Source organism: Strigops habroptila, chromosome 18 (genome assembly GCF_004027225.2).
Source record: "Strigops habroptila isolate Jane chromosome 18, bStrHab1.2.pri, whole genome shotgun sequence".
Lineage (NCBI taxonomy): Eukaryota > Metazoa > Chordata > Aves > Psittaciformes > Psittacidae > Strigops > Strigops habroptila.
This window is the reverse complement of record NC_044294.2, coordinates 3,760,053-3,786,085: the sequence shown is the minus strand read 5'-3', so window position 1 is coordinate 3,786,085 and position 26,033 is coordinate 3,760,053. Positions and strand designations below refer to the sequence as shown.

Genomic DNA, 26,033 nt, shown 5'->3' with positions numbered 1-26,033 from the left:
AAGTAACAGTGGATTTTTTAAACTACTCTTTGTAGGTAACTAGTGTTACCTGGCAGAAAAGGCGAGTTTCATTTGTTATATGGCATCAGCGCTGGCTGTAAGACTGCCTTTTTTCCCACATTCCTATGCAAGAGGCACAATCTGTTCATTTCTCCCTTCCCTAAAACAAATATTGCCCTGTTTGCTTCTGTTTAGTCCCTTAGTGACATGGTTTAGTGGTGGACTTGGCAGACTTGGGGGAATGGTTGGACTTGATCTTAAAGCCCTTTTCCAACCTGCTTGATTCTGTGATTCTATTCCATCCAGTATAATTTGTAGGATCAATATCAAAGTTCCTGTCGGTAGATGGGGCAAGCAGAAAACGGGAAAACGCTCTGAAGGTGTTCTGGAGCCCAATAGGTTGCACAGCACCTTCTAAAGACGCCGCTAACTTTGTTGACCAGGGAGAAGGAAGCGGAAGAGCAGAAAATATATTTCCATGCACAAAGACGCGCCGAGCCACCTCAGCTGCACCCAGAGAAACCGAAAAGCAAAGCGCTGCTCTAGTAAGCAAACACTGAGCCCCGGCCGCCGACCTCTCACCAGGGCAGCAGCGGCGCGGCCGGGCTCGGGGGCCCTCCCGCCCGGAGGCGGCGGGAGGCCGGGTCACAGACCAGCATAGCGGCAACGGGTGAGCCACCTCCGCCACCTCCCGCCCACTACCCTCCCGCGGGTGGCGCGGGGACAGCGGCGCCGTCCCGCCGCGGGGCAGTGGCCCCTTCCCTACCTTCTCCTCATCCGACACCCGGTCTTCGAAGTCCGCCATTTTGGCAGCTCTGGGCCCGGCCCCGCGCGGAGCATGCCGGGAGCGGCGGGCCGCCGGGCCGGCCCGGAAGCGCGCTCAGCGCCATGTTAGTTGAGGGCAGACGCTGCGGCGGCCGCCGCCATCGCAGGAGCGGGCGGACCGGGAAGGGTCGCGCTGGAGGAGCCGCCGGCCGCGGCAGCCGCGGGGCCCTGCGGGGCTCCCGGGGACGCTCGGGCCGCGCCCCGCCGGTGCGGGAGCGGTGATGGGCCCCGGGAGCGGCCCGCCCGCGCCCTTGGAGCCCGCCGCGCCCCGCCCCGCCGCCGGGCCCGCCCCTCTCCCGGCGTCCCCCGGCGGTGGCCATGGCGGACGGCGGCGGGAGCGGCCGGGGGCCTCCGTGCCCCGGGGCGGCCGCGGCGCTGCGGCGCTGGGAGCAGCTGAGGCGGCGGGTGGCGGCGGCGGCGCCGTGGGCCCGCGGGCTCCTGGCTGTGGCCGCCGGGCTTGGCCTCTTCTACGTGGTGCTGCGGGTGCCGCTGCGGCTCCGGGACAGCCTGGCGGCCGGTGAGACGCGGCGGGCCGCATCGGGGGGCTGCGGGCTCGGCGGGGACGGTTCCCCCTGTCCAGACCGAGCTCCTGTGGAGGGCTGTGGGGCCATCGGCGCGGGCCGGGCAGGGCAGGGTTAGCCGCCCGCATTCCCGAGCCTCCACACCGAGCGCATCCACCCAGCCCCGGGGCTCTCGCTGGGGCCCGCATCCGAGGCGGCCCGGCCAGTGCCCGGGGCAATGCTGGCCGTGCCCCACCGCCGCCCCGTCCCACGCCCCGTCCCGTGGTGTCCGGCTGCGTGTCCCTGCAGACACCCGCTCCCGGGGCGGCTGGAGCCCGAACCGGGGTTGAGCCCGAGCCGCCGCCCGCCCGCCTTTGCTCCCCCGGGCTCTTGGCGGGACCGGAGCTGATGTGTAGTAGGGTCAAACCCAAAAACTGCCTTGTGCTGGGAATACCGGGAAGGGAGATCTGTGGGAAATGTGTGTTCTTAACGCCAAGGATAAACTTGCATCAAAACACGTTTCCATTTGGGATTAAAATGAAATAATACATTAAATTGGCTTGTGGTCCAGCAGCTGTGATGTGGTTGAACCCATCGGCTGCTCTAAGAATTTACACTGAATTTTTTTTAGATTGGGTATATAACCTACTTCTCTGTAATAATAGATGGTTACAAGCAAGAAATAATAATAGATGGCAAGAACTCTCTAACAAAGGAACATCTTTAAAGCTACTAGGGCCATATTGTAATTTGCATATTTCGTTTGGCATTGTTTAATAAAAGCCTCTGTTTTTCAGTTCTTTTGTAAAGCCTTTGTTTCTGTTTCTTTTAACAGTGACTGTGTTCTTAAGCACTTTGACTCCAAAATTCTACTTTGCCCTTACAGTGACTTCATCTTTTATATCTGGACTGATATTTGTAAGTAGTCCATGTTTGTTTCTTTCTTTTAGACAACTTTTAACACCTCTAAAATGCCTTCATTAAGGGTCAATGCAATCAGCTCTTTTTTGGTCAGACTCTAGAGGGTGCCTTTGTACTAGGAAGGAACTTGTTTAGTATCTTCTCTGATGTACTACTGTTTTGCTGTGTGTGTTGTACATTAGGGTGAGTCTAAGGAAAATCACTTGTACTTGTTTTAACGAGGTACATGTCTATATGTATGTGCACAGGTGTGTGTATATACATAGATAGATGAAAAATGCAACAAACACATGCAAACTCTGCAGGCCTCTCTCTGTAAAGAAAACACTGAGATCTATATCTCCCTTAAACCAGCTGGTTGATTGATTGGCTTCCCACAGTAATTCAGGGGGTGGTGGTGCTGTGCATGTGTCATCATGTAACGATCTGAAAATGAAGCAACAATTCAGTGAGGATCATCTAAACGCATGGTGCTACATGCAAATCTTTTAGGTTAATCTCTATTTCAGTATTAGAAGCTAAAGAAAATGTCTCTTCACATCAGTTAAACCTATTTACCAGAATGTGCAAAATTTGTTTCATAGGTAAGGTTTTCTTGTAGCCACCATTAAAAACAAAAAGTGTCTTATGTGGCAGACACAACTGTTTTGCAGTCAGTAGTGTTGCTTGGGGCTTGGTTGAAGGATTTAGGTTAGATATTAGAAGGTAGGTTTAGATTTGATCTTAGGAAGCTCTTCCCTGTGAGAGTGGTGAGGCGCTGGCACAGGTTACCCAGAGAAGCTGTGGCTTCCCCATCCGGTTCCAACCACAACCCAACTGAAAGGGTTTAGGCATTATTCTAATGACTTGGGGAGGGAGGAACATAGGTTTGACTAAAATTTTACTGTTGTTTTTTAGTCTCTTTCATGTTATGTGGGTGATCCTGCATGACAAGACAGGCCAAAATAATTGGTGTTAATTTGTAAGCAGATTAGTTCCATCTACAGTCATTTGCAAGGGGATGTACCAGCTGTGACCAGCTGGCTCTTCATCTCTGATGTTTGTTGGAAGGGTGTCACCTAGGGAAATTCTGGTGTGTTTTCCTCCTGTGACAGGTGTTTGAGTGGTGGCATTTCCGAAAGTACGGCACATCTTTCATCGAGCAGGTTTCTGTGAGTCATCTGAGGCCCCTCATCGGCGGGACAGAAAACAGCCCTCCAGCACCAGCAGCATTCTCTGCTGGAGAGAGTGAGACGAGCAGGCAGAACATGCCAGGTATTGCTGATGTGTCCCAGCAGTTCTCCTTAAGCTGCAGGGTTGCTGGTTGGCATGAACTGGCTTTTAAATGGCTTTGTAGTAGAAGCACCGTAGTGCTTCTAAGAACTGGATGAAGGCCCACATCTTACAATATGCTTATTCATAATGGTAAAAGTAAATGAAATCTTCCAATAAACAAAATCTTCCAATACCTAAAAGGGGGCCTGCAAGAAACCTGGGGAGGGGCTTTGGACAAGGGCCTGTAGGGACAGGACAAGGGGAATGGTTTTAACCTGCCAGAGGGGAGATTGAGATGAGCTCTGAGGCAGAAGCTCTTCCCTGTGAGGGTGCTGAGGCGCTGGCACAGGGTGCCCAGAGGAGCTGTGGCTGCCCCATCCCTGGCAGTGTTCAAGGCCAGGTTGGACACAGGGGCTTGGAGCAACCTGCTCTAGTGGAAGGTGTCCCTGCCTGTGGCAGGGGGTTGGAACTGGATGAGCTTTAAGGCCCTTTCCAACCCAAAACATTCTATGATAAATAATAATGTGTCTTTGATCTAAAATGTTCATTATTAAAAATATGATTAAAATATTTTGCCCATTTAGTTAAAACTGTTTCAGTAACATGAGGTATTTTCTATTCTGAATATGTGCAAGATAAATATTGCATGAAAGTAAATGACAATGCTTGATCTTTCCACCATGTGGTTCATACCCCTGCAATGTTGGGAAGCAAAAATATTTATGGGATAGCAGAAGTTTATAAAGAAGATCATATGTTTCTGTTCAGGTTGTGTAACAATACAATTAAAGCACCTTTAGAAAGTAAATCTGCATTTGCATTCCTGCATTTCAAAGTCAAGGGAGTGTTGCCTGGACTCCTAATTTAAAAAGTTGTGTTTTTTTTTTCCACAGAGTGCAAAGTGTGGCGAAATCCTCTCAATCTTTTCAGAGGGGCAGAGTACAGCAGGTATTTATTACCCTACTTGCCATTGCGTGTTGTTAAAATTAATTGGGGGCATACGCATGACTTCTATGCAGAGCTCGCACTAGTAATATCAGGAGGCAGCTGGAGACCTGCAGGATTATAGTGGTGATTGATGCCAATCCTGTGTTTAAAAGGCACCTATCCAAGTTTTGGCAGTTTCAATGTTAAGAATGCAAATATTACTATTACATCTTTTTTTTTTTTTTTTTTTTGGAGAGAGAGTAAAGTAGGAGGAAAAGCTTTATTCAGAGGTTGAGACAGTGATTTTGAATTTAAATTCTCTTTTTTAAACTGATGTGGTTGTATTATAAGTCTCCTTGTGTTATTTCATAGGAAAAGCTGCTTCCTATGAAGCGAGTTTCCAGGCTGGTTAGAACTTTCCAACTTGTACAGATTATGGGACAGTAGTACTTGAAACTTCTGGTTAGTAGCTCCAGTCTTTTATTAATAGAATTTTCCTGCACTAGCTTCAGTTGTTAGGCATATCAATACCCCCTTGATATCAGCATTGCTATTTACTAGGAGTGCCTCTTACTGAGATTTCTCCTGTTAAAGATACATGTGGGTGACTGGGAAGGAGCCTCTTACCTACTACGACATGAATTTGTCTGCTCAAGATCATCAGAACTTTTTCACGTGTGATACAGACGCCCTTCGGCCTTCAGATACAGGTACCAGTGTCATATGCATGAGGTATCTGACTGCTGGAGAGTGTAAAGTGGGTATTTAATGTATACTGACCATAGCACAAGCTATTGTGTGAAATGCTTTGTGAAATGATAGCTTTTCTCAATTACTAACGAGGTTTAATAGATGTATTTAGTGAAAAGATGGGGTTTTTTTGCCATGTGCTTTCTCTACTAACTTGGAGGCTGTCAGGTTCCTGACTTAATTTAAGATCTCGCGCTTTTCAAATAGTTAACAACACAATATTGAAAACCTGGATTGTATTCTCAACAGCCAGAGATGTCTTATTTAAACCTCAGTAATGAATAATGCAGTCTGCAGGATTCTTTCATTGTGTTCCACATGTTCAGTGCAGAAAACGTTCTCTACCTGGTTATTGTCAGGCTGGGTGTGAACCATTGTCAATTTGTCAAGCTGGAGAAGTGTTACTTGTCAGCTGGCTGTGACATGCTTGACATGAACGATGTGTTTTTGTTTCACAAAATGGAGTGTATTGTCTCGCTCCCTAAGCCAAGACTAATATTTTGTTTCCAAAAGAAAACTCAAACATTTTTCCACGTTATTCTTACTGGACAGCAGAAGGTTTTGTTCCAAAAGAAACATGTATAGATTCTTCAGTTTTCTTATCGTACTTGAGATAGGCCAGATACGTAACTCTATGAGTTTTGGAGTTCTTTCAGAACTCCAGATTTAGGGTGAAAGCTGTTAGTTCTGCACAGAAAGTGGTAGCTCCAAATATGTTGTTTTTCTTTTGCTTAGAAGTTTCAGTTTGGGATTTCCATTTTTCCCTAATGGAAGCATAGTGGGAAAGGGTTTAGAGTCATTCCACTGAACTTTTGTTTGCTCCTTATCTGACTGATTTTGAAATCAAGTTGCAATTCAAGTGACCCTTTTGAATAGATAATTTCACCCTTTTTGATTGTTTCCTAGAACACATTCTGATAAGGCGATAAATTATTGTAGTATATCTTGAATTTGCAACTCAAATGTTCCTGGAGCAGAGAAGGCCCAGGGGAGACCTTGTAACAGCATTCCAATACCTAAAAGGGCCTCTACAAGAAAGCTGGAGAAGAGCTTTTGATATGGGCATGTAGGGAGAGGACAAGGGGGAATGGTTTAAACCTGACAGAGGGGAGGCTGAGATGAGCTCTGAGGCAGAAGTTCTTCCCTGTGAGGGTGCTGAGGCGCTGGCACAGGGTGCCCAGAGAAGCTGTGGCTGCCCCATCCCTGGCAGTGTTCAAGGCCAGGTTGGACACAGGGGCTTGGAGCAACCTGCTCTACTGGAAGGTGTCCCTGCCCATGGCAGGGGGTTGGAACAGGATGAGCCTTAAGGCCGCTTCCAACCCAGAACAGTCTGGGATTCTATGAATTTAAAAACCAATAGTTTAACCCTTTGTGATCTGGTAGTTGTCTAAATCCTTAAGTATGAAACCATACCTGTGCAAGACACAGCACACTCCATCCCTGTTTCCTTTGAAGTTCTCTTTGAAAGCTTAAATTAAAACTCTGTGCAGGTCCGTGCAAGAACCCGTGTTTAACAGTTGCTCCTGCCAAGCTTTCAGCAAGTCTGGGGAAGTGTTTCCAAAAATCTGTAGCAGTGTAGAAATTGTACATCTGCCTGGTTGTGCAAGCTGTCTTTGCTCTCAGTGTAGGAGTTCTTACATGGGCAGTGAATAATCTTCCTGGTAGTGTTGCTTTCTGGAACTAAGTTTCCAGCAGGATGAGAAGTTGCAAGACTGCTGCTTGTGGAATTCAGACTCTTGTTTACTCTCCTCTGTACCAGTCATATAGCAAAGAGGAATTTGCAGAATGGAAGTGAACGTTACTGTGGAGCTGCCACAGAGCAGCCAGTGTCACCTCTGCTGGCTCTCAGGTGTTTGTCTCTGTCCCTCATCAACCTTTCAATATTTTTCCAACAGTTATGCAGAAAGCGTGGCGAGAGAGAAACCCTCAAGCTCGGATTAAGGCAGCATATCAAGCTTTAGAGTTGAACAATGAGTAAGTTTAGAGTATAAGTTCAGTTGTTGTATTTCTAGTGGGAAAGATTAAATGGAGTGATACTGAGCACGCTGTCAGTTTTGTGTTCTGATAATTCTGAATAGCTTAAGGGGGACTATGAGAATTGTACATGGGCTGCCAGTTGCACTGAAGTATTGAACCATTCTATTAAAAAATAGTTTTTGTTACCCCCTTTTCTTGGAAAAGATTTTGTTTAATCTTTGTATCAGTAGCAATAACCAATGAGAAATGTTATTCAGATGTGGAACAGTCTCAATTGAAGAAGAGGTCGTAAGTGTTTCAGAGGTGGCATTGTGCTAATACTATATTGGAAGTTCACAAATGTCACTCGTGTGGGGGATTTGGAAACACACTTATAACACAAACCAAACAATTCCACACACTTCTGTGGTCTGTTTTTTATGTAGTCTTGTTGGTTTTGTGTAAAATGTCTATGTCCTGGTTTAAAAAAAGCAAAGCAACCACAAAAACCCTCTCCCAACAATTGCCAGAGCATTTTTAATATTTCAAGGAAAATAATTTCACTTGCTGTTACTCTTTTGTTCTTTCTCCAAATGTGTGTTCTGTAACATGGAAAAGGTTCCTGTTTTCCTGACACTCACCATTTGAACTCAAGGCAATGTTTTGGTACTTGAATATTGTTAGTGCTTTGATGCTAAACATCAGTGAAAACTGCCCAGTTCTAATGCTTCTAACACTTAAAAAATACTAAACTTTGTGCCTTAGAATAATTAGTGGTTTTTTTCCTTATTACAGTTGTGCCACTGCATATGTCCTCCTGGCTGAGGAAGAAGCAACAACTATTGTGGATGCTGAGAAGTATTTCAAGCAGGCTCTGAAAGCAGGAGAAATGATTTACAGGAAGTCTCAGAACTGCCATTCCCAAAGTCCCCAGCATGAAGCACAGCTGAGTAAGGACTTCTGAACCACATAACTCTTGGTTTTGTGTGAGCAGAAATGGAAAATTAAAGTTACAATTAGTGATTCTAGTTTGATTCCCTGCTCAGTGATGGAGTTCCTACTATTTTAGCCATGCTTGTGCATGACATGCTATGGGATCTTCTGTAGCACCTGAATGAATCTTAAGCAGTGGCAGTTACGCTCTGTATTCATCATGGGTTGTCTTGCTGGAGCTCAGTACATTATTTCTTGGAAAGATGGATAGGTAGAGCAAATTAGAGAAGCAATTAGTGTGTGTCAGTAGCATCTGCTTTTATTCTACCCAACATTTTTAGAAAAAAAGAGATTTTTTTTCTCATTTATCCTAGTCAAAAGTTGCTGCCATTGGTCTAGATGGGCCTTGCTTGGGTTAGCGGTAGTACTTACTTTATGCTTTTACATGTGGTTATGAAAAAGGTTCATAGAATCCCAGAGTGGTTTGGGTTGGAAGGGACCTTGAAGCTCATCCAGCTCCAACCCCTGCCACGGGCAGGGACACCTTCCACTAGAGCAGGTTGCTCCAAGCCCCTGTGTCCAACCTGGCCTTGAACACTGCCAGGGATGGGGCAGCCACAGCTTCTCTGGGCACCCTGTGCCAGCGCCTCAGCACCCTCACAGGGAAGGCTGTGGGGTTTTGGGTGGTTTGGAGTTTTTGAGAGAGGGAAAGAGAGGGAAGGATTGAAATTGATAGCCTAAATTTTTCCATCTTTGTTGTCAGGAAGAGACACCAATGTATTAGTATATGTGAAAAGGAGACTGGCTATGTGTGCAAGAAAACTTGGAAGAATACGAGAGGCAGTAAAAATGATGAGAGATGTAAGTGAAAATGTAAAAAATGAGCAACTTGTTTTGTCACATTGTCCAAATTGATTGTTTAATGTTCTTTTCTAGGTATCATAATTAATCTAATTCAGTTCTCTTCTGATGAGATTTGTACATTGTGATTGATGATTTCTTGAGAACATGGATTTTTGTTCCTACATGTCAGTTTTAAACTACATAATGTCATATGTTTCTGCTGTCCAGTTTGCTTCATGCTTGACTCTGACTTGTCAAAATAGCCAGCTTTAGACTTCACAATTTTTCTTTCACTTGCCCCAGGTGTATCATAAGTTCTTTTTTCATATTACTCATTATGGGAGTTGTGCAAATTTGGGCTGAGAGTGTGTTGCGTGAGCCTCAGTCTACTTATTTTCCAGCAGGTGAATATAGGGAAAAACTAAGATAGAAATGATGTGATTCTTTTCATGCTGCTTATGTGCCAGTTTCTAACAATTTGAAGGAACAGAACCTTGAAAAAGCTTAAATTGTTGTACTGATTTCTGTAAAGTATTTCAGGGATTCAGGCGCATTTCTGCATGTGCTTAATTTATGTCTCTGTATTGATTTGCAGTTAATGAAAGAGTTTCCACTTCTCAGCATGCTCAATATTCATGAAAACCTCCTGGAGGCACTGCTGGAGTTACAGGCTTATGCAGATGTCCAAGCAGTTTTAGCAAAGTATGATGGTAAGTGATGTCTGTTGGGGAAATGGTGGTGTTTCCATGTAAGAGTGTAGGTGAGGAAGGCAAGGTGTGCCTGTCCAGAAGCAGATGTCTACCCCTGAGCTCAGCTAGGTGAGTAGATTTGCTTCATCAGCAACAAATAGGCAGTTCCAGAGTCCAAGTTAAGTTTTTTCTTTTGAACAATGAGGTCAAATGTAGGCAAGCTGAATGCCACACAAATTATGTTTTATGTTTTTAAGTGACTTCTGATCTGTAAAGAAATCTCCAAGCTGACTCTGCTTCAATTGAAGGATATTGTAATTTTTTTAATCTCTTCTACATCCCTGATTATGCCTAAATTCATCAGCCTTTTATCAGTCAGCACATAGCCCCCATAGTAGTTGCTGTATATAAGCTGGAACAGGTAGTTTTCCCTTCTGTTATCTTCTAGGTTTGGCCTCGTGATTCTGTAACACTGAGGTTGCTCACCAGAGATTAGTAACATGCAAGCGTGCTGTGTGCCTGAGATTAGTGGTTTGCAAGCTTTGGTCCATTAAATGGCAGGAGATTGTTTTCACTTTCCATCTCAGCTAATACATTTTGGGTGCTGCGCAAGCCTAGATAAAGGTTATTAAAATATGTACTTACTTTCTTATTGTCCTCAGAGTTTTGCCACCTAGGTAATGCCCACATTGTAAGTGCTGCTGTCAAAGCTGTCCCTTAAATCACCTTCAGAACGGAGGAACACAGATGCAGTATTTTGTGGCAGTTGTTCCCTGCCTGTGAGCATTTGCTATGTTCTCTCTTATGTCTGTTCTTTATTGCTTCAGGGAATTGAAAGTAGGATATTCTTGCCCAAATCCTGGGCCTCTTGTGCGTGGCCACCCTAGCAGCCTGCTCCTATTACTCGACTGTCTGTGGTGTTCTGTGTGGATTCCTATTAATTTAATAAAACAATTTCCTTATTTCCTGGTGGTTCTTTATGTTAAAATCAGAAATTGTGACACTTTCTTAGGAAAAGGATGCTGATTTTTTTTTTTTTCTAAGCATCTGGAAAAATGAGTATGAGCTTCAGACTCTGTAGCACCCCTGTGTTTTGCTTGACACGACAGCCAGACTTCTAGTAAGTGATGGACAAGCCCAGGATGGGATTTACAAAAAAAAGCAAGAACCATCTGACTGTACACAACATGGTACTTGGGAATTAGACCCCAGACTTTGTCTGCTTTTAAAGTAAACTTGTACTGTGGCGTGTTAACCTTCTAATCTATAATTGTCAGCTCAGACTTGGCCTCAGATATTCTACAAAAAGCTACAACTAAAAGAATTTTTCCCCAAGGAACTGGAAACGAATGGAAATTGCATCTTCAGTAAAATTTGTCTACCTGTCAGTAGTGTAACTTTTTGGTCAGCTTCAAGTCAGTCTCTCTTTTAGTATTGTGTAAAACTCGCTGTTAATGCACAGTTGCAGTATAGGTAAAGAATAGAAGCTTATGTTAAACCTCCTTGGGTTAATACAGGAAAATCACACCATTCTTAAGTGTGTATTTATACATACATATCTCTTTATATTCAGTTTCAATGTTTTGGTACATTAAGAAGAAAAAATTACTCTTTACCACCTAACTATGACTCTGAGTTGTTAATCCGACTGGTAAGCAGAAGGGAGACACTGCAAAGAAATGCAAAGTTTCTCATCCTAGCTGAAATGTTCCAGATGTTCCATTCATTGTCTGGTACACCCAAGTAAAAACCTTTAAGCTCAAAGGATGTGGGTTTAAAATGTTTGTCTTGCCTTAGAATCTTACAGCTTTATTATTTTATTTTATCATAGATATCAGTCTTCCAAAGTCAGCAGCAATATGTTACACAGCAGCCCTGTTAAAAGCCAGGGCTGTTTCAGAAAGGTAAGCAAGCATGTTTGTGAAAACAGTGGTTTGTTGCTAATCTTGGGTTACACTGTAAATATGAATTTAAAAAGTCTGTGAATTAAAAAGGTCTAATTCCAGTATGTAGCAGTTATATTTTTAAGAGTAAGTTAAGTGTATTTCTATATACGTATGTGTGTGTGTAGTTAAAATGTAATTTTAAGTTTCTTTTAAGCATCCATAAAGTTAATACAGGTGAAGATGTTTTTCAAGAGCCCGTGTACACGCGTGTGCTTTTGTATCAATCTTGTGTTCAGCATCTTGCTTGTGATGTTCAGCAGTTCTTTGTTTCGGGGATTGGGTGCAGGATGGTTGTGATAGTTCATGTTGGCATTTCACTTTCATCCTGGTCTGTTTGCACAGCTGATTTCTAGCTTTACCTCTGAGTAGGTGATGCTGTAACAGGGATATGAATGACTGGGCACTAAGTTACCTTACATGATTGACATGCAGTTTCAAAAAGTTAAACAAAACTTTGTCATATGGGCGTGGATGACAGTCAGGATACCTAAATGAACATGAACATTTGTCTCCTAGAAGGGTTTGTTTATCTTTCCTGATAAATCAGCCAATTTTTAATGAACTCCAAGCTTACAATGCAAATCAACACCTGGTTAGCATTTATTATTTATTACTTCTGTTCAGTGTGGGTTTTTCCTTTCAGGTTCTCCCCAGAAACTGCCTCCAAAAGAGGGCTCAGTACAGCAGAAATTAATGCTGTGGAAGCAATTCACAGAGCTGTGGAATTTAACCCTCATGTTCCAAAGGTAGGAGTATTTTATTTCCTATTGGACCATTTCCTATTGTCTGTTGAAAGAAGTAATGTTATATTATTGCCTTTTTGTCCCCATGTTCCCTTGGGTTGGTTGTAGCTCCAGCCACTGAAGAGTTAAACGCATCAGCATTTATGTCATAAATGTTTGGTGGCCAGAATTAGTTGTTTGCAATAGGTGATGATCAAACAGGTGCTTTTATAAACTCAGAATTTTCTAACTCATCGCAAAATCCATTAATCTGTTACTGAAGGCCCTTTACTGGGTAAGGGTAAGCATTAATACATAGAAATTCAGATATTTAAAATCCTTGAAGCCAAATCAAGTTCTCTAAACAATAACCACTCACAGTATTTCAAAACACTCTTTTCTGCTGTGTTTCCACGCATGGCTTCAGGACTCAGCTTATGCAGAGATCTACAGTCACTTAGTTTCTTCATCCACGTGTCAGCAAGATTCAGAATCGGTGTTGCTGCAGGCTGTAATGTAATTACTGGCATTACTTGAAGTGGCCAAGATACAGATTCTCTTGGGTGACAATAAAATGTTATGTTGCTTTTTACTGTACTAGCATTGGTGATGTGTTCAGCTTGAAACCTTGAATGCAGAAGGTTGGCTTAGTCCTGGACCTAATCCCCTCCAAATGATCACGGAGTCCCAGTGACCAGTGCTGGGAGGGCTGGAATTATCCAGCTGCTCTATTCTGTCTGCCTGTCCAATCTAATAGAATGTGCACTGAGAAAGCTAATTGCTGGGAGAAATTGCTGCTTGTGTGCATGACTGATCAAGAGCGTGGCAAGTTCATTTCAGACAGTCTCAGACAGATTTTTCTTTAGCCTCTGCCTTTAGGGGAAGAAGATTATAACGCATTATCGTTATCTAAAAGTGCTTTTATTTTGTGTATCCTCCAGTTGTTTCAGGAGCTTCATATACATTTTAAAAGAAGTGAAGATACCATTTCAAACAGGCTATTAGCAAAATGTATTCTGTAGACCTATAGACAATCACAGAAATTGAGTCCAGGTTTCAGCAATTTGATCTTCTCTTCTGATTCTGTACCTATCCAGGCATCTTCATGATTGATTTTTATTACAGTATTGCCTTGAAACATGAGTTTATTAGATGGCAGGGCAGGAATTTATTGCTGCTGGCTATCCAGAGCTCTGAAATGCTCATAGTGCAAGCACAGTCAGTGGACTAGTGGGGAAAAAAGTCTGGGTTTGGAATTTGCAGTCAGTTCTGTCCCATGGACTAAAAATAAAAGAGTATATAAAGTTGAAATCCCTTTCTTCTTGCATCTGGTGAAAGTGGTTGTCTTTGCTCATAACATCATTTTGCATAAGGAAAATAATGTTTGTTTCTCTTTGCTCTGAGTTCTGCTTTTACAAGGATGGGTTTTGTTTGGCAAGTTAGGAAAGCATTTTACAGTGGTAGAGATCTGGTCCTCCTGAGCTTTTTCACTTTAGAAATCTGTAACTACATTTTGGTCATGTAGGAAACAATCTTTTCCAATCATCTTCTGAAGATCTTAGGATTTTATATTGCATATAAAGACTTTCTCAAATCTGCAAATCCCCAGATATTTTCAGCAGCGAGACTTTGCCTGTTTTATGGTTGAACACTGACATGAAAACCTGCCAGACTCTGGAATTTTGCTGTTTATGGGTAACGTGGGCACAGAGACAGCCAACGCACTGGCATGTTGTGGCAATACTTGCAGTGGGGCTTCATCCCCACCACTATGTGTGGTTAGTAGTGATGTGGGCACTGCGAGAGGATGAGGAGTCAGGTCAAGGGTCAGATATTGGAGACCATTTTCCCACAGCAGCCCAGTGTGAGTGATCCTTCACTTTGTTAAACAAAAATAAATTAAAAAGAAAAAAATTGAAGAGGATTAGAGGGGATTAGCAGGAATATTCCCCTCTGGAGTGCAGGCCCAAGGCACTAAGAGAAGAACCTAGCCAGGCAGTAAATGTGCTTTATTTAGCTAGGGCATAACCCCTCCTACATTCCTTCAAGAATCTGAATGGGAAAAGTTAAGTCCTCAAACTGGATTAGTAAATAATCTCATAGTTTGTGGCATCTGCTGAAATAAATCGGCGAGTTAGCTGCATTCTTACACTTTGGGAGACAGTCAAAGGAATTGCCAGCTACATTGATCAAAGAATGTGGATTAACTTTGGCTGTGATTCAGTGAGACACTACATGGTAGGGAAGAACAACTCACAGGTACATACTAGAGTCATTTTATTCCTGTAAAAATTACTCATCAGGTTTTAAAAGCTAAATTCAAATGAATACCTGTCCTTCTTTTTAATAGCTATGAGAAAATAAAATTGCACGTCCTGTGTTTCGAGGGAAATGGAAAATGATTAATCCTTGTGTTCCCTGACCCTGCTGTGCAGCAGCTATTCTGCTGATGGAGGAGGGACAAGGCTGAAATCGAAAAAGCCTGAAATGAAGAGATACTTTGTGGTAGTCCAGCAAAACCACATGAAACCAAGATTTTCCTGGATTTGGTTTGTTGTTATGCCTTTGGTTAGCGCAACTGACACTTTCTGGTTTGCTCCTCATACTTGAGAGCTAACAAGTATTTAGTCTCCCACATTGAAACTCTGGGTGATGAAATGATGTGCAAAAATAACCTTGGTGGTTTGGTTGTTAGTAGCCTAAACTTGTAGCCCATTGGTATTGTACCTGCAGCATTACACTTTTATGTATAGTACACGAGAATGTATTTTTATTTTGCCTTACTGAAGATGCATGGTTTTTTTCCTGATACTTTGTGCGTGAAAACCCCAATTTGAGTCTTAGATGCAGTGCGTGTTTTGCTGTTTTCAATTCCCCATGGTGGGATGGGGCTGGTTCTTCAACAGGCAGAAGCTGGCCCCCGTGAGATGCTCAGTTATGCCTAAAATGATCATTTATGTTTCACAATTCAAAATTATTGAATATTCCATGTAACTAAGAGTGCTTTCCTTTCTTACTTTCAGTATTTACTAGAAATGAAAAGCTTGGTGCTACCTCCAGAGCATATTCTGAAGCGAGGGGACAGTGAGGCAGTAGCTTACGCTTTTTTTCACCTCCAGCATTGGAAGAGGATAGAAGGGGCTCTGAATCTGCTACACTGCACATGGGAAGGCAGTAAGTATCTCTCCTTGTTTTATTTTGTTCTGTACAGTAGACTAGTCTCTCTGCCTGTATTCATCTCCAACACGATTGGTTCTCTTTGTGAGAAGCCAGTCGCTTGGTTTAGATACAGATCTAATGTCACTCACTCTTTTTTTCAGCATTTAGGATGATCCCATACCCATTAGAGAAAGGTCATCTTTTCTATCCCTATCCCAGTTGCACAGAAACAGCAGACAGAGAACTGTTGCCAAGTAAGTGGTTTCTAAGCAGTAATGATAATAAAACACAAGCTAAGGACATGTTCAGTTTGTGGTATTCTGTATTTACCTTACTGTGGATTTTTTAGTTGGAGCTTCCTGTGGAGGGGATTCAGCTATTTGTTGCTGTCCCTCCCAGACGATCCTGAAGCACTTGACATGCATGTGTGGTAAATGTTAGCTTGATTCTGTAACAGCACAAGTCCTTCAGAGATGAAATCTGTGTGTGGTACATTCAGACCAAGTTTGGCCAACTTTGAGAATGGCAAAGTGGACCAGTTCTTTAAATTTCTTTTAAAAGAAATCTTGGATTTGACTGCCGTTGTAGAGGAGCTGTCTCCTTTTAGCAAGGAATAAATGCATGATTCCAGCCCTGCAGTTGGGCGTCTAGCAGAACTTGTCTGTGATCATACAGAGAATCCTTGGTTAATCTCAGCTTCACAGCATATTGCTTTCTGTCATTAATTCCTTGGTACATATTTGTCTGCTTCCTGGAACTTTTTATCCATGTATGTATTTATGGATTTATAGTAACACTTGACACTGAAAAGTAAGTCTTCTCCAGCTGCTTATTACTTCAAGATTACTTTGTGCAATGATGAGCCTACATGTTATTTTTTCTTTAGGTAAGGCAGACAGACTAATCAGTGGGGCCTGTGCTCATCAGATTTAGGAAGATAGCATTAACTTAGATCAGAATTGGATTGTTAATTGTACATGTTAATAGAATTCCTTTGGGGCAGACTTCTACATCATGAAGAAACACAAGTCCCATGGGACTGAAAAGGGCTACTGCTAAAGCACCAGCAGAACCACTGAGACCACAGCTGTGGAAAGGAAAACTACACATACTTGTTTCTGTTTCAAAAGCCTGAAGTTATATTTAAAATGTGTAATTTAAATTTGCCCCCAGACTGCTTTAAATTACTCATTTCTCACTTATGCAGGATATTGCACAAGGAATTCCTTGGTTAGCAACTACCCCTAAATTGTAGACTTCCCAGCATAATTGAACACCAACACATGCAGCTATTTCAACAGGATCACTCACGCATTCCTGTTATGTTTTAAATATAAACCTCCCCATAAATAAAATCATCTTAACACTTTTATTACAGAACTTCCTCGAGAAATCTTGACACTTATTTTTTTTACTTTATCTATTTAAAATAATGTTGACCAAATCAGTGATTCACAAATCCTGTATTGGTCTGACTGGTACCAGTTCTGTGGCCGAACACACAGAATTATCTTTAGTTGTCCTTATCGATTTTGGATTTGATTTTAATTTTTCAATGTAGGAAAAAACTAGTGCAAAAAGAATCCTTCCTATTGGTTTTTATTTTTATGTTGGGACCTTTCCTAAATTATATTGCTCCATGTTTCAAAAATCAGGTGACTTCTACATAGTATGAGAGTGTAAGAGTGTTACATGGTAGACAATTGGTTTTTCTGGTTGTGCAGTAGAGAAGTGAGTTACTATCACCTGTACGGTGGCCTAGCAGGGCTGGTTGCATATTAAGGTGAACTGATAGTCTCTGGGAGAACATTAAACATGTCTGATGGGCATTAGACACAGAACTCCAAATGTTTTCCTTAGTTGTGCTCCAAAATCATATACTTAAAAGCAAACCAAAACCCAAGCACTTGGCCATTAACGAGTTGCAAGAGCACAAACCACTGCTGCTGGGCTTGCTCTTAAAATGGAAGCTTATTATGTGCCAGCATTCAGGAACAACAGCTGGGAGGGTGAAGTGTCTTTTTCCTCCTCAGACTTCAGTTTAAAAATTAATATAATTGTATTTTCTTGTTTTATGAAAGGGCTTGCTTAAATTTTGAGGCTTTTGTTAGATTTTAAGCACAGTTTTTCAAGCAGCATGCTGCCCTCTCAGAACTACTTATGTCTATAGAAACTATTTTTTTTTTCTTTTCTTCATTTAAAAACTCCTTAAAATCACTGGATAAAAATTCAGAGCTGCAGGTATTCCGAGCCAGTAATTGCAAATTCACACACGGGTCCTCAGCTAGTAACCAGTAGTAGTGTCTTGAGTGCTGAAAGCTCCAGATGCCAGTCCTTAGCCTGTCTAATCACCTTCTTTGGATTTTGTTACCATGGATTGGAAATTGCAAGGAGCTGCTATGTGCAGAATTTATAACCTGGTCCTGGTAGTGTTTTCTTTGAGGTCTGCTCTGTCAGCTGCTCTGAAACAATTTACTGTAGCCTACCAAGCAGGAATCTGTGAGAAGTATTAAGGAGCTACCTTGTATATACAACATGATGGTTGTTTTGTACTTGCCGAGCTTCTTACAGGGTGGGGAGAAGTGCTGGTCTCTTCAGGTAGCAGGATTAATGCTTCAGAGGCTTGAAACACCTGAATTGTTTCAGTTGGTTTAGGTAATTTGGACAGCTTGTGAATTTTACAGTTCTTCCCTGTGTCCTGTTGAAAGAGTAGGTACCAAAAACTAAGCCTGATGAAATGCTTCAAAAATAAAGCCCATGCAAGTGAAAAAGAAGATCGGGAAGAGAAAGATGTAGTGACTATTAATAGTCATAGAATCATGGAATGGTTAGGGTTGGAAGGGACCTTAAGATCATCTAGTTCCAACTAATGAAGAATTTAATGTAGGGGAAAAAGTTTGGGAAGTGCTGGGACCTAACATGTGCTGCACAATAGTCTTGAGTCCACATTTACTCCCTCTGAAAGCCTCGAGGTACAAGACTGTGTAAGTAATTCAGAAAACTGTCTTTGATTATGAAATGTTGATACTCTCCATTTTCCCTTTCAGCATTTCACGAAGTCTCCGTGTACCCACAGAAGGAGCTTCCCTTTTTCATCCATTTCACAGCAGGCCTGTGTTCCTTTTCGGCAATGCTTGCCCTCCTCACGCACCAGTTCCCTGAGCTGATGGTCATTTTTGCTAAAGCTGTGAGTATTCTCTCTGTCATTTTTGGGACATTTTTGTCATGTTTGGGACTTAAGAGGCCCATGGTAAAGAACGTTCTAGTTGGTCTCATGCTTGTTGGGCATGAATCATTTTCTCTCCTTTTGTAAGAATCTCATTAGTGACCAATACTTGTTGAAATTTGAGCAAAACGTCTGTTTTGGCAAGATGCTGACTGTTACTATAACATAGCAGGGCTTTAATTTGCACTTTTATGGTGAGGGAACAGCATTTCAGAGAAATGCTGGCACAGAACACTGTGGCGAATATGGATTTTATTCTCATGGAAGTCAAGACTGCAGTGTGAGAGCCTCAGATACATTTCTTGACTGGAGATCTTGAGAAGTGAGTAAAAGGCAGGCTGGGCTGCAGGAAAAAACAGGTCTCCTGCTGAGCATTGGAAACTAGTAGCATGATGTGAATGGAATGGATGGGAGCAGTGGTAAAGTAACTGTTAAGTTCCAGCCGGGTTCAGCAGTTAGCTAGCTGTCACTTCCCTTCTGGGAACTAGACCAGTGGGTTTATATGTCACCCGGTTCCAGTTACTCGATGGAGGGACGTGTTCAGTGACCACAGTTCTGTCATTTGAGTACTTGTTCAAGGACAGAAATTGGACTTGACAATGGCAATCAGGCTTTTAGGTAGATAGGTTTCTAATCTGGGCTGCTTTAAATGTGTCTAAATAAGTCTGCTGTTGAGCTCTTTGTTCCTATGGATACGTCCCGTGCCCGTCTCCTTTCTCCCTCTCTCTGCCCTGCTTTTTTGCGGGTTTCTTTTCCTTATCTATTACCACTGCTGCTGGCTGTAACCTTGTCCTCTTTGCCTGCACTCTGAAAGCTGTGCTGTCTCTTTTGACAGAGGGAGAAAACTGCCTAGGCAGCTTCCCCTCCCCACTTCTCAAACTAAGCCATGCAGTAGATTTGCCCTTTATTGAACTGTGGAGCTCATGCTGTAGAGCAGAGTGGCAAATAAAGAGCTCTGAACTCTCAATGAATCATTTCTTCTAGCTTTGCTAGTCAAAATAGAGGGTGAAAGGCATTATGCTTTCTTGCTGGTTTAATGCAGCAGGTAATGGAGACCTGGGAGGTGAGCCTTTTTGCTTAAGAATACTTTGTTCCTAAAAGCGTTGGCTTTGCTAGTGATTCTAGTCTACAGTGTCCAAGTCATGCAGGTCTGAGAGTGGGGCCTCATTTCCACACAGTTCTGTTGATCTTTATGTTGGAAAATGTAGTTGGACATGCCAGTGACAAATTTCAGTGCTGCTCATAATTGGCTGGGTGCATAGTAACCAGGGTCTAACTATCTGCTTGATTAATTCTGTAAGGACTGCATTAGCAAAGTTGTATGATTTCCAAAGAGATACAAGGTCAAATGTTATGCTAACAAAGAATTGCTTGGTGAAGTTCTCTGCTGGGTTTCTTGAACCAAAAAAAAAAAAAGACTTTGTACAAGTTAGTTGGCTTTGCATAATGGCATTTTGAATGTCAAGTGACGTGTCCAAATGAGGGGAAAAGACTCCCAGGGTTTGGTCATTTGGCAGTCTGTTTATTTTGCTTGTTTTCTATAGGGAAGGATGGATAGTGTCTATTCAGCTGAAAAGATGATCAAGAAACATGCATGTTGCTGCATCATTCCACCAACCAAGTCCCGCTGGTGGCTGGCACAGGCGGAGGGGTTCTTGCCACTCACTGTACCAGTTTAATACTGGTAGAAGTGGAAACTGTGTGTTGAGATAAACAGCAAACAAAGGAATTCTGTATTCATCTCTTGAGATTGACAGCTGACAAACATCATCTTCCACTATTCTGCTATTTTAGATGCAATTAATGTGAACTCCCAGTAATACCCATAATTATTATTGTACTCTTGGTCCCATTCCTGATGTATTCAAGGCATTCAGAAAACTTGTAAGAAACAATGATACTCAAAATCAAACTAACCCTTCTGATTTTATTCATAGATTGCTTCAGTCTTTTAACTACAGATAATGCTGTGATGGCTGCTAACACTGTTGTGTTCTGGAAGTATATGGTACTAGCATCTAGTTGAATTTTCATACTGAAAATGGAAGTTTACCTTCTATTTAACGACAGCTGCCTCTCTACCCAATAATACTATAATAAAACTATTATTTGCTGTATGTAGCATTATATTTGCAGGTAATTCCAGTGCTTTAAGCTTCCTAAATGATTTTTTTTTCCCATGGATTTAATTATTACATGTATTTTTTCATGATACTGTGTTTTAACTTATTACATATAGTGATTTGAGATAAGAAAGTTCTAGATGGTAGATACCTGGCATACCTTGGCCTAAGTGAAAAAGCAGTACAAAATTTTTCTTACAAATTGTTGAACTGTTGAATTTTCGACAAATCCAGTACAGAGCTGTAGGAAGGACAGTCGGAAAGTATGATGCATATGGAATTTTTCACTATAAATCTCTAAAGTGACTTAAATGTGACTCCTTAGATTACATTTCAGTTGTTTCTTAAGCAAACTGTTGTTTCCAGCAATTGAATCTGCAGCAAACTGCAGGCCTCTAAAGGGTTTTAAGAAGCTGAATACCTTTGTATTGACTTGAAAAGTCTGAGTTTACATATTTTCATTTGTTAGTGCTTGAGTTTGTTTCCTCCATAATAAATCACAGGGTAAACCTTGGCAAATTGCTAAAAATATTCCAAGTGGCCAAAAATCACAATGAAGCATTTACTAGTTCCAATGTATACAGCGTAATACACCAGCAACAGAGACTGGAGCGCTGGCACTCGCCGCGGGTCGGATCCTTCTGGAAGGCGTCTGTCCTGTGCCGTTCTCCTGGCCCTGGGACCAGGTGCTGGAGGGGGTTTGATGGGTCTTGTACAGGTGGTTTCCCAGCACTAGGGACTGGTGCTGGTGTTAGCATTTACGAGCATCTGCAAGAATCTTGGAGAGAGGCTTCGGACAAGGGCCTGTAGGGGCAGGACAAGGGGAATGGCTTTAACCTGCCGGAGGGGAGATTGAGATGAGCTCTGAGGCAGAAGTTCTTCCCTGTGAGGGTGCTGAGGCGCTGGCACAGGGTGCCCAGAGAAGCTGTGGCTGCCCCATCCCTGGCAGTGTTCAAGGCCAGGTTGGACACAGGGGCTTGGAGCAACCTGCTCTAGTGGAAGGTGTCCCTGCCTGTGGCAGGGGGTTGGAACTGGATGAGCTTTAAGGTCCCTTTCAACCCAAACCATTCTATGATTTATGGATCCAGTTAGAGCCAACTGTGGCTTCCCAGTTCTCTGGCAACTAGGACTTTTAATATTCTCTGATGAAGGGAAGATGTGCCAGTGGGGGCGGTGGCACAGGCAGTGGTAGGGAACTCCACGTCAGCTGCAGTACAAGTGCAATTGCTCTCAGTGGGTAAGAGCTCAGCCTTGCTGTTTGTTTCAGCCAGATTTCTGATGTCTTGGAGAATCACCCTGTTCTTGGTCATCAGAAACCAGCAACTACTTAAGGAAGCTGGTCAGAATTTCCTCGGTTAGTGACAGGAGGGAGGAGGCGCACAAAAGGGATGGCAATAATTTATGCAGTTCAGTGAGCAAGCTGAAAAATACTGTTGCATAAAACAACCTCTGAAACCGCAGACAAAAGGTTCTGATCATTTTTCCATTCAGTATGAATGTTTATTTTCTAATCATTACATAGGTGGAGAACCGGGTAGCTCTGTAACATCTTGTCCAAATCCTTCTGTAATCTCTTACGAAGACACCAAGAAGTCTGCCTTCAAGAAAACCCTCTGCATCTCTCTGCAAGAGACGCAGAGTGACAGCAGGCGCTGCAAATAGTCTTCTCAGAAGTTCCTGAAAACAGCTAACATGCTTGCCTTCCAAGCAAGTCAGTCCCATTCTTTAAGTCCAAACTTCATGCTACTGGAATAGGCCAGTAGTAGTTAATTTTAAAGTACTGAAAAAATATTGCAGCAGTGTTCCTGCTAAATCCTACTGAAAACAACTTCCTTGTGCAGGGAATTGGACAAAATCCTAAGACAGTCCGTGTTCTAAAGTGTTTTGATACGGATTGCTTGATATTTTCACAACAAAGAAAGAAGTCATGGGACTTATATTAAAAATTGGCTATTTTTATGATTGCATGATTAGAAGAAAACATTTCTCATTCTTGTTGTTCATAGCTCCCCGTTAAAGGACTTCTTGCCATTTTGCTGATAGCATTCATCTAGAGAGAGAAAATAGGACTAAAGAGAGCCCTGTCTGGCAAGTCCTGCTTTCTGTGACACACTGCGTTACTTTCTGAACAAATCCCCCTGCCACTTTCCCCAGAGCTCATTAGTGAGACTGGAGAATTAACTTTTTAGCCAGCTGCTGAACTTTTCATATTTATAAACACTTGAGTCTTTTGCTTATCTAAGAGAAAATGTGTATAGTTTGGAGATGTGCACTTCCCTCCGATGTGAAATGAGTGGTTCTACACTTCATAGAACAAAACAAAGCCTGAAGTTTCCTGTCACAGCTGAGTGTCGATGCCAAGGGCAAAGGTTTCTTGCCTTGCTAATCTACATCTTAACTCATGCACTTAATGTGAAGGTGCCACACGCAAGCAGGCAGGGAAGAAGCTAGCTCAGTGAAAAGCTCCTGCACTGCTCTGAATGTTATGTTTTAAAAGCCTTTTTAATGTAATATTTGAGGTTATGATAGAAGCCAGGAGGGCCCAAGTAAAACCCTCAAAGTAAATGAGACCTGTCATTGCTGCCTTGTGAAAAGAGGGTTTGTGCAAGGATAACGCAAGTCCCAGTGGAATACTTGGGGGATGGGTTGAGAAGGTGCAGAGGAGTTTGCACCATTTGTTTTAGCCTCATCTTTATTTCTGGAACTGTTTAGATGGCATCTAGAATATGGATCCTGTCTGGAAGCACGGACTGGTCTTGGTGGATGGTCTGTTCAGTTTTCACACATTTGAGTTGATGACCTATAAATAATCCATGAACTTCCAAGAAAACACACCGTCCTCTTCCCCAGCCTGTTTCACACCGAAGAGGGCAGCTGGAAGAGCTGTGGCACAGAGAAACACTGTCCTAATCCTCCCTGCTTCTCCCTAGGTGCTGCGGGTGCTGTGGCCTGTGAGTGCTCCCAGCGTTCTGGCTTCCAGCTGAGTGGCCCGCACCAGGGTGAGTGCATGAGGTTGGAGCCCTGGCTTCCAGAGGCATTTTTCTTCTTTTGTATGTCTTGGCCGATATTTAGTGTTTACTACAAGCCTATTTCATGGCATCAGCTCTGTTGCCTTGAGGGAAAGATACAAGGTGGTTCTGTGTTCATACCTTGAGCCGCGAAAAGACGTTGGTTTGGAAACTGAGCTAATTTGTTGTTGTGTTCTATTTCTTCCAGTGCTCTGGGATGACTCTTTCACCCTTCAACTCCATTATGGAAAACATCAAGGTCTTCCTGCTGTTCCATCTCTGGCACCAGCTGACTCCAGTGTGACTGGAGGTGCTTTCCATGATGGCTCTCCTAAGCCTCACCCTGGGTGGTTAGCTGACCCCTAGATGTGTGGGGCAAGGAAGAAAGCTGTGCTATTCAGACTCCTACCTTTGACAGGCTTCCATGTTGGTAATGGTGCTTAACTTATGAATGTCTTCTTTGGCCTTAGCCTGTAATCATCTAAGAAAACAGTTTTTGTTGAGCAATACCTTATTGCTCTGTTAATCATACAACTGGAAGCTGATACTTCCTCTGTAAGAAAGAAGAGGACACAAACGGAGCAGATGTTTGGAGTATTGACACTTCCTTCTCAGCTGCAGATGCACCAGATAATTGGCTTAGATTTAATTTTACAAGCCGCCTTCAAAATATTTGTTAACAGCAAAGTATGGTTCTACTTTCTTTATTAAAAGGTTGCTTCTTAACACATTGAACTTGTTGCTTTCTTAAGTGTCTGTTTAAATTGGATTTTAGTGTGCAAACAAAGATTTGTTTGTGTCCTATAAGCTTGTGTTACGCAAGGAAATGGAAGTATAAACTTCTTCACACTGATACTTCTTTAAATTTAATTGTGTATCTTTTGTCTTTCAAACCACTTTGCTTTGAAGCACAGGCTGGTTTCTGAAACTGCCAAAAGTGGTTGTGATATCTGCATGGGAGTCTTTTGGGAGACCTGAACTTTCAAGTGTTAGTCCAAAGTATCGTCGTTGTTGATATCAAGACTTCAAGAGAATAGAGATGTGGAGCACTCTTCAAAGGAATTGCTTCATATACGGACCAGCTACAAGGGTTTGTTTACTGCAGAGGTGAAAAGATGGCTGTGGCAGCCAAGTGGTTTGAGGTAATTGGTGTGACCCCCATTAGAGAAAATGTCTCCTTTCTCATGTTCAGGTCCACTGCTTGGCATTGAGGAGGCAGAGTCATGTTAACCAAGGCTGCTTAAAGGTGGGAGTGATAAAAATAGCACAGGCTGGTGGAGAAATGCTAATTCTGAGCATAGGAAAAGTTGGCCATCATCTTACATTTTACAGATAAACACATATACTTACCATGATAACTAGGGAAATTTTACATGTGTAATCTTCACTGATCTTGGTGAAGGATTGATGTAAGCCGTGACATTGATGGCTGCTTTCAAAGGCAGTATAAATTATTCTAGTTTCTCAATTTTGGATGGAAGAAGCTTGCCGTAGCCTCTGTTCTCTGAAGTAACACCTAAATCAATCAATGACAGGTCAGTTTGAGTTGACCTGAAATCTGTCTTGATGCAGAAGACTGGGAATGATTTTTTTTTTTGCCTTCTTTTTTCCCAAATCCTTCTTTACCTTGTAAGCAAGGTGCTATGAGGTAGAGAGTTGCATACGCATCTCATGTAAGTGTAGCTTATTTGTAACCCTGGCTGAGAGGAAACACACATGTTTAGGTAGAAATGCTGTTGTTACTCTCCACTGTATGTATGTATTGACTGGGCTTTAATCCAAGTGAAATACTTGAATTCATTGATGAGTCAAGAGGGGAGCCCTACACAAAGGTACTATCACATTTTTTGAGTTGCCTAACTACTAGCAGGTAATTTTCTCAACTTTCTTTCCAGTTGAATGTATGTCATTGGGGCTGTTTCTCACTGTGGAATCATTGTGGTGATTAATAGATATGTTGTGTTCATGTAATTTCACTTCTCGGTCCGCAGGGGCCCATAAGGTAACCAACCTAATGCTTTTTAAAGTTGAACATTTTCCAGCATTTGTGTGGGGTTATAAATGAAGCACTGCCTCCCATGTATCATCCCAAGAGCTGCTTTCTTTCACTGTCCTCCCCTGACATAACAGTAACAGAAAGGGGATGGGCTTATGCTGAAAGTATAGCTGGCAACAGGCAGTGTAATGAAAATCTTCCTCTCTCTGCAAGTGCCAGTAATTCTTGAGGAAGGAGGAGCTCTCTGTATGATTT

At 42.6% G+C, this 26,033-nt stretch overlaps 2 protein-coding genes across 4 annotated transcripts in view; one reads left to right on the top strand and one right to left on the bottom strand.

Annotated features, from left to right (window-relative positions):
• CAPZA1 (capping actin protein of muscle Z-line subunit alpha 1) overlaps positions 1 to 853 on the bottom strand; it is a 12,506-nt gene extending 11,653 nt beyond the window's left edge. Inside the window, exon 1 of the mRNA XM_030473145.1 lies at positions 767 to 853. Coding sequence (XP_030329005.1) covers positions 767 to 805 — 39 coding nt within the window. The 5' untranslated portion in view covers positions 806 to 853. The remainder of the gene's footprint in view (positions 1 to 766) is intronic.
• On the top strand, positions 853 to 26,033 carry ST7L (suppression of tumorigenicity 7 like). 3 transcript variants are annotated; one of them, XR_003989635.1, is made up of 17 exons: positions 891 to 1,342; positions 2,161 to 2,243; positions 3,341 to 3,500; positions 4,394 to 4,448; positions 5,022 to 5,137; positions 7,073 to 7,151; positions 7,929 to 8,083; positions 8,830 to 8,927; positions 9,505 to 9,619; positions 11,430 to 11,502; positions 12,188 to 12,290; positions 15,290 to 15,440; positions 15,587 to 15,679; positions 18,473 to 18,612; positions 23,705 to 23,773; positions 23,991 to 24,212; positions 24,697 to 26,033. XR_003989635.1 is itself a non-coding variant. In XM_030473144.2 (16 exons), the coding sequence occupies exons 1-15, from the start codon at positions 1,144 to 1,146 to the stop codon at positions 23,756 to 23,758; spliced, it is 1,674 nt and encodes a 557-aa protein (XP_030329004.1). In that variant the 5' UTR covers positions 853 to 1,143; the 3' UTR covers positions 23,759 to 23,773; positions 23,991 to 24,512. The 3 variants fall into 3 exon arrangements, 1 of the variants encoding a protein (XP_030329004.1); XR_003989634.1 differs by having other exon boundaries at positions 24,692 to 26,033; XM_030473144.2 differs by lacking the exon at positions 24,697 to 26,033 and having other exon boundaries at positions 853 to 1,342; positions 23,991 to 24,512.

Coding starts and splice junctions, on each gene's coding strand:
- ST7L (XM_030473144.2), top strand. CDS start 1,144: ATGGCGGACGGCGGCGGGAGCGGCCGGGGGCCTCCGTGCCCCGGGGCG. Junction 5,138..7,072: donor CCTTCGGCCTTCAGATACAG/GTACCAGTGTCA, acceptor TTTTTCCAACAG/TTATGCAGAAAGCGTGGCGA. Junction 11,503..12,187: donor GCCAGGGCTGTTTCAGAAAG/GTAAGCAAGCAT, acceptor TTTTCCTTTCAG/GTTCTCCCCAGAAACTGCCT.